Source organism: Quercus lobata, chromosome 9 (assembly GCF_001633185.2).
Source record: "Quercus lobata isolate SW786 chromosome 9, ValleyOak3.0 Primary Assembly, whole genome shotgun sequence".
Lineage (NCBI taxonomy): Eukaryota > Viridiplantae > Streptophyta > Magnoliopsida > Fagales > Fagaceae > Quercus > Quercus lobata.
Genome location: NC_044912.1, coordinates 22,984,977 through 22,991,416, shown reverse-complemented (window position 1 = coordinate 22,991,416; position 6,440 = coordinate 22,984,977). Strand labels below are relative to the sequence as shown.

Genomic DNA, 6,440 nt, shown 5'->3' with positions numbered 1-6,440 from the left:
CTTCTATCCACAAAGATGGTGCCAAGTGTAAAGTTGGTTTAATGAAGTATACACCATTTAGCGCAAAACAATATTTGTTATTGTGAATCAATCTATGGACGTTGGGAGACAACTTTCATGTCACAACTCTAAAATGAACAGCTATGAGTTGTGGAGTAAAAGGAGCAAAAGCTTGACAATGAAACAGTAGACATGAAAGGTGTTTTTTTTAAACAAGTGGAGAAAGGAATTTAAACTTCTAATTCTTCTCATAAGGGAGAGCAAGCAACACCATTATTGAGCTACAAGGCTCTTGGCCAAGAACTTTTAGCTCTCGTACTTGGAAAGACTAATACCTAGAATCGTCAAAAGTCAATTGATATACTTGTTAAAACTATTCCAAAAATATAACACTTTTAGGTCCAGACCCAACAAGGTATAGTCTCATCCATAAATCATGGCAAAACGGGTTAGAATTCTTTGACCCGACCTGATTAACCCGCAAACCCAATTGATCCAACCCGTCCATTTTGACACGTCTACCAACGTTAAGTAGATTGAGATTGAGATGTAATTCTTATAAAATATATATATTTTTTTTTTACTTAATATGTTATGTACTCCATTATAATTTGTTATTCTTTACTTGCCACCTTTATTTTCTCTTCCTACTTTAAACAGATCGAAAATTATACCAAGATTGACTTTTAGAAAGCTAGAACAAGAGTTGCACCAAATTTGGGTATCAAGTGTTTAGTAATAATTGGTAAACGGTAATAGTATCACCAGTGAGAATCTAATCACAGTTAAGAAACTCATAAACAATTGACAAATTGCATCTATTTTCAAAAAAAAAAAGTTCGAAAAATACGGGTCAACTCGACCCGACCTGCAACCTAATTGACCCGACCCGACCCACCCGCCCATTTTGCCACGTCCATCCACGATGAAAGTCACGTGTAGAATAAGCTAGGAAGGAGTTTATGGACTACAGAGAGGCAAAAATGATCCTCCCCAAACCAGTTTACCATCCAACTATCTTTTGAGCAAAATATATATAGCAAGGCCACAGTCTTGCTCTAAAATAATCCAGAGTATACATAAATGTAAGTTCAGGTCTATTCAGAGATGTGGGAGGAAGATTCATCTGCTGCTCCTCTATCAAACAAATGCAATCAAACTTGATCCACGCTGAAACAAAACAGCAGGCATAAACAGCTTCTATCAGAGCTGTGAAAAGGACAAGGCCTGCCACATTAAAAGCAAAAACTGGACAAACTATATACTACCTGTTTAAGAAACATGCTGTGGCACAGACCTTTCAAGAACCCAAACAAGTAGCCTTTTTCTGTAGTAAGAAAAACAACAGTATCAGAAATCACCAACTTCCCCAGCCATTGCTTGCTATTTGCAATGCTGGCTGGTTTTGGGATAACATGGGAGCAAATTGAAACAAACTTGTAGGGAATGAGATCTGCAAGATTCGCACCATAAGATGCAGGGTTCTCAAGAGAAAAATAAATAGACCATCTGTCCATCCACTCGTCAAGGCATATGAGTATGCTCTCAATAAAACAAAACCTAAATACTAGCAAAAAGAACCATTCATCACTACATTGACCAAGAACAGAACAGAACAGAACAGAACTTTCAGTAACAAAATTGGAAAAAAAAAAAAAAATCAGGACCATGGAACCCAATTCCAGAGAAACAACTGCCATGCAAAAGGAGAAGATGATTAGTAATAAGTAGATGACTTGCTCAGCCTAAGCAAAAAGAACTTGTCAATTGCCCATTGCCCTTAAGAGACACTCGCCCAACACGCCAAATCTGTAGTAGATACCATACTTGCCATCAGGTTAAAAAAGAAATAATAAGTTCATAAAGTCATCCTAATAATACATGAACCAATACCATTTGCAACAATAAGATCAAGATATAGAGTAACAAAGTTCCACAATAATATATAGAATGCTTTCATGGTAACAAGAAAGTTCCAACAACCACCTTAAATGGCCTGGTCAAAGAAGCTATTCATCTTTTTCTACCACCACGCTCTCTTAAAGAAAGTGTAAGTGTTTCTCCTGCTCCAACATTATAATATGCCAGCGACATATTGTCCTTGAGAAAGCCAGGTTTTCCACTCAATTTCTGTTTATTGGCAGGAAGCTGGATCTCCCCTGCAATTTTCTCCTTAAGGCTGCCAACAGTTTCAGATAAAGACTGCACTGTAATCTCCAGAAGCTGCCCTTTAAGATTTCCTTCATCAACATTGGGAGCAGAGACAGCAATGCGGACAGGCCCCTGCAAAAATGAAAATCATTCTCAATCAGGGAATCTAGAAACCATTGGTATAGAAAATGTTATAGAAGTGAAAAGAGGCAGAGGGAGAGACTCCACATACCGGATGCTGTGCAAGAAACTGGTCTTCTGGAATAAGCAAAGAATCATCAAGCTTCTGCCTCTTTGGCTCTGGTTCTTCAGGAAGTGGTGGAGGAGCTTCCTCTGGTGGTGGTGGTGGAGGCATTCCTTGAGGCAAAGGTGGTGGGGGCATCATAGACATGTTAGGTTGGGTTACAGGAAGAGGGGCATAAGGTCGGGGAACTTGCATTGGTGTAAACTGAGAACCTGGTGGATGTGGTACAGGAATACTAGGAGCATTCATAGACATTGATAGTGGCATTGGGGGTGGTCGATTCACCATAAGAGATTGCTGTCCAGAAGTCATTGTCATTGGGGGTGGAGGTGGTCGAACCGAAGGAATCATTTGCATAACTGGTGGCCTGGGCATGGGTACAGGGAGCCCACCACTAGGTGCAGCAGAATACTGTACTGGGTTAACACGAAGAAGATTCATGGCTAGTGCAGGTGGTGGAGGAAGTGGACGAATGGATGGCACACCAGGTCTAGGAGGAGGAGCCGCAGGACCAGGAAGGTTTCTTCCATCATTATTAGAACCATCATTTTGATCCTCTCCAATATTCTGTGACATGGCCTGGTTAGCAGTGCGTCCAATGCTTCCAGTGTGACCATCCCATATGACTTGCTTTGGTTGCTCATCTTTCTTCTTCTCAATCTCAGCCTTGACAGCATTAGAGACTTCTTCCTCTGTGGTACCAAATATATCTGGACGTGTTCGTGCAAGTCCCACAATGTTCCTAGATATCTCGTCATCCTGAGCAAGTGTGGTCTCCCTAATCTTAGCAAACATCCTTTCTTTTTGTTCTTTGTACTTGGGATCAATGAGGGAAATCCTCATGTGTTCAGACATCTCATTATTAGGGATTAGCTCACCAGTAATTGGAGAAACAACAAATTTTGTTGGGTCTCTTTCTGCAGGTATCCTGTCCTCTGGTCTCTTCCAGTTCTTCACAATTCTCATTGGTGGTTCTGGTTCTTCTCTTACCTTCATCTCATTTTGCTTTCCATCATCATTCTCCTCAAGACTAGTTGCCCTCATGCCCTCTTCAACAAGCTGCACTTCTTCCTCATCCATTTCCATTTCCACCTCCTTTCCTGGCTCAACAATATCAGTATCTTCTTCCATAGCCGACACCTTACTTCTCCTTATAACCTCCTCAATGGTCATTGGAGGGGGTAAGTCCTCATCCTCATCATCCACAAAGTCTATCGATTCAACCACAACAAAATCATGCCAATCAATCATAGCCATCTCTATCCTTTCCTGCTCCTTTTCATCCTCAGCTTTCTGCCTTGCCTGCTCTTGTGAACGCTCCCACTCAAGCCGATTCACACATCGTTCAAGCACAGTTGTCATGTCAGCTACACTCTTCTTTAGCTTATCCGTCAAACCCTTTGGAGGCATCAAAACTTTCGAATACGCATCCGCAAGTGAAGTGAAAAACATGAACATACTGTGAGTTGGTTTCAAAAAATGAAACTGGGGGTTATTAATTTCCCTACTAGTCAACCCCGTCAAGAACGACTTCCCATTCCGAGCCACAAACTGCGCTGTGAGCTTAATTATATCCAATTCCTCCCCAGTAATCCCTTCAGGGAGCCGAACAGTATATTGCTCAGCTTCTGGGGGGTCAAGAACTTTACGAACGGGTTTAAACAAAGCAGACAGATCAGCCTTTGCCGCCTCAATAGCATCAGTAGTAGTAGGAGGAGCAGATGGTGCTGATGACTCAGTAGCCACAGGCAGAGCAGAATCACCAGGCTGCTGTGCCGGAGATAGATTCTGAGCACGAAATTCCGATAAACGATGTTGATAATAAGCATGGTAAGGATCAGAAGAATTCAAAAAATTGAACTTGACATTGCCAGCATTGTTAGCAATAATCCTCTTTTCAAACTCAGGACCATTCTTGGCAACAAACTGAGACGTTTTGTCAACAATGGTTCTGATATCCGGAGGAGGATGAATTATACCAATAGTTCTCGTGTGTGACGCCACCGACACCGGCAAGGGAGCTGACTCGTTTGATGATGGTTTTTCATCATCATCAGTCAACTGAGCTGGTGGTAAGGGCCCAAGATTTCCATCAGAGGGTGGAGCAGGAAGGGGCAAAATTGGCAAAGCACCTAACATTTTTCTACTATTCAAAACAAACAAACAAAACCCTTCGACAAATCCAAGTAACACAACAACCTTGTTCAACGAAGATTCATTCCAACCAACCACAACTTGTTGCTACCTGCGAATCATAAGAGAAACAGCAACAACAAAAAATACTTTCAGAGCTTCTCTATAAAAACCCAAGTTGTCAAAAAACACTAATAAAACAATAATAAAAAAATCCCTATTTCATGAACTGATTTGCAGTGTTTTTTTGCTTGTTTAATACCTATTTTTCAGTTATATGGTATGGAAATAAAGAAACAGAGATTTTAAAGGGAAAAAATGGTAAAGAAAGATAGTAGGTAGGTTAAGTGAGAGGAAAACCTAATCGAAAGAGAAAAATAAAAGTAAATAAAGATTGAAATCTCACAGATCTTAGAGAAGAAAGGAGAAATCTAGAGAGAGAGAGAGAGAACATACCAGAGAGAGAAGGTGGAAGTGGTTTTCTGGGGAAGGCGGCGTCGGGCCTTTCTGGGTGTCGCGAGCAGGAGAGGGCGTTTGTGCGTGGGAGTTGGAACTTGGAAGAGAGGAGGAAATACAATTTTAGATTTTCACTCATGTTATGGTTTTTTATTTTTTGGGGAAGTAAAATATTATTGTTTTTTTTTTTTTCTTTTTAAAATTAGGGATTTCCTAATGCACAAAATCTAAGAAATTGTATCAATTTTTCACTTTTTTTTTTCTCACTTTCTTAGAATGCAAAGCAAAGAGGTGATGAAGCAATGTTATACATTGGGCCTTGGGGCCACGGTTTCCCCCAAAATTTTAAATTTTTTTTTATTATAGCACAAAAATATGGCAAATTATGCCTTGGTATGGCTCTTACTTTTTTATTACACTACTTAATTATATTTTGTTAAAATTCATATTTTGATAATCAAACAGTAAATTACATTTTTTTTATGTTCATAATATTTATGCAAATTTTTATTTTGTTTACATGTTATTTTTTCTTTGATTCATAAACTCACCTTTTGTATATAATTTTTAATTTTAAAAATCATAAAATTTAAAATTTAATAGATGATATGATTTTGTTTTTTCTTTTTGATATATTGCTTTAATCTAACAATGGAATTGTAAAAAAATACATCCAATAGAAAGATAAGTTGTATATTATCCAATAAATATGAAGTGTGGATTATAGCCATGGAGGATTCCAATTCTTTTTCACTTCAAATATGTCATTTCTTTCTTTGAATTCTCATCATTTTCTTCTTATTGCTTGTTTTCTTTCAATAATATCATTTTTTTTTTTATCTTGCAATATTATTCATTAAAAAAAATTATCTTGTGATATTTGTAAGTGTGAATATGGGACTTGGGCATAAGATTTGTTGGTGATTTGGACATTTGTGATAGATTGGTTATGCCTAAGGCTAAACATTGATCCGCTGAGTTAGGGTTTGCGCGGGGGGGGGGGGTGTTTGAATGGAACCGTGTGGATCGTCTTTCTGGTAATGTCAACGGCAATCTCTATCGAGGTGGTTGTCAATTGCTAACAAAATCTCACAAGCCAAACCCATAGATCTAAACACCAAAACCCACAACAAATCAAACTCATATCAGGCCTTTACCTTGTTGGCTCTTATATGGGTTAAGAAGAAGTAGATATGCTTTCATTTTACATGAGTCGTGAACACATTTAGTTGTAACACAACATGGACCACCACACATGATGGTCTATGACAGTGACTCAACAAGAGTGAGGTGGAAAGGAACAAATTTGACTACAATAAATTTCAAATTTAGGGAAGGGAATAGAAAAACTAGCTAAGGCGCTAGTCGACATCTTAAAGCCACACTCACCTTCCCCAATCTTTATTGGAGCCTTGTTGAGTGGTTCAAGCTATGCAGCATTGGTTATTTATGCTGG

General features: G+C 38.9%; 1 protein-coding gene across 3 annotated transcripts; it reads right to left on the bottom strand.

Annotated features, from left to right (window-relative positions):
• Positions 1 to 1,468: 1,468 nt before the first annotated feature.
• LOC115959654 (probable splicing factor 3A subunit 1) lies at positions 1,469 to 5,151 on the bottom strand. 3 transcript variants are annotated; one of them, XR_004084949.1, is made up of 5 exons: positions 4,985 to 5,125; positions 2,384 to 4,640; positions 1,987 to 2,283; positions 1,668 to 1,809; positions 1,469 to 1,560 (listed from the first exon to the last, which is right to left on the bottom strand). XR_004084949.1 is itself a non-coding variant. In XM_031078145.1 (4 exons), exons 2-3 carry the CDS (start codon positions 4,532 to 4,534, stop codon positions 2,014 to 2,016), a joined length of 2,421 nt encoding a protein of 806 aa, XP_030934005.1. In that variant the 5' UTR covers positions 4,535 to 4,640; positions 4,985 to 5,125; the 3' UTR covers positions 1,469 to 1,560; positions 1,987 to 2,013. The 3 variants fall into 3 exon arrangements, 2 of the variants coding, with proteins under 2 accessions (XP_030934005.1, XP_030934006.1); XM_031078145.1 differs by lacking the exon at positions 1,668 to 1,809; XM_031078146.1 differs by having other exon boundaries at positions 1,469 to 2,283; positions 4,985 to 5,151.
• Positions 5,152 to 6,440: the final 1,289 nt, after the last annotated feature.

Excerpts from the sequence above, each read along its gene's own strand:
- LOC115959654 (XM_031078146.1), bottom strand. The coding sequence starts at position 4,534 with ATGTTAGGTGCTTTGCCAATTTTGCCCCTTCCTGCTCCACCCTCTGAT. Across the intron at positions 2,284-2,383 it reads AGTTTCTTGCACAGCATCCG|GGGCCTGTCCGCATTGCTGT; the intron begins GTATGTGGAGTC and ends TCATTTTTGCAG.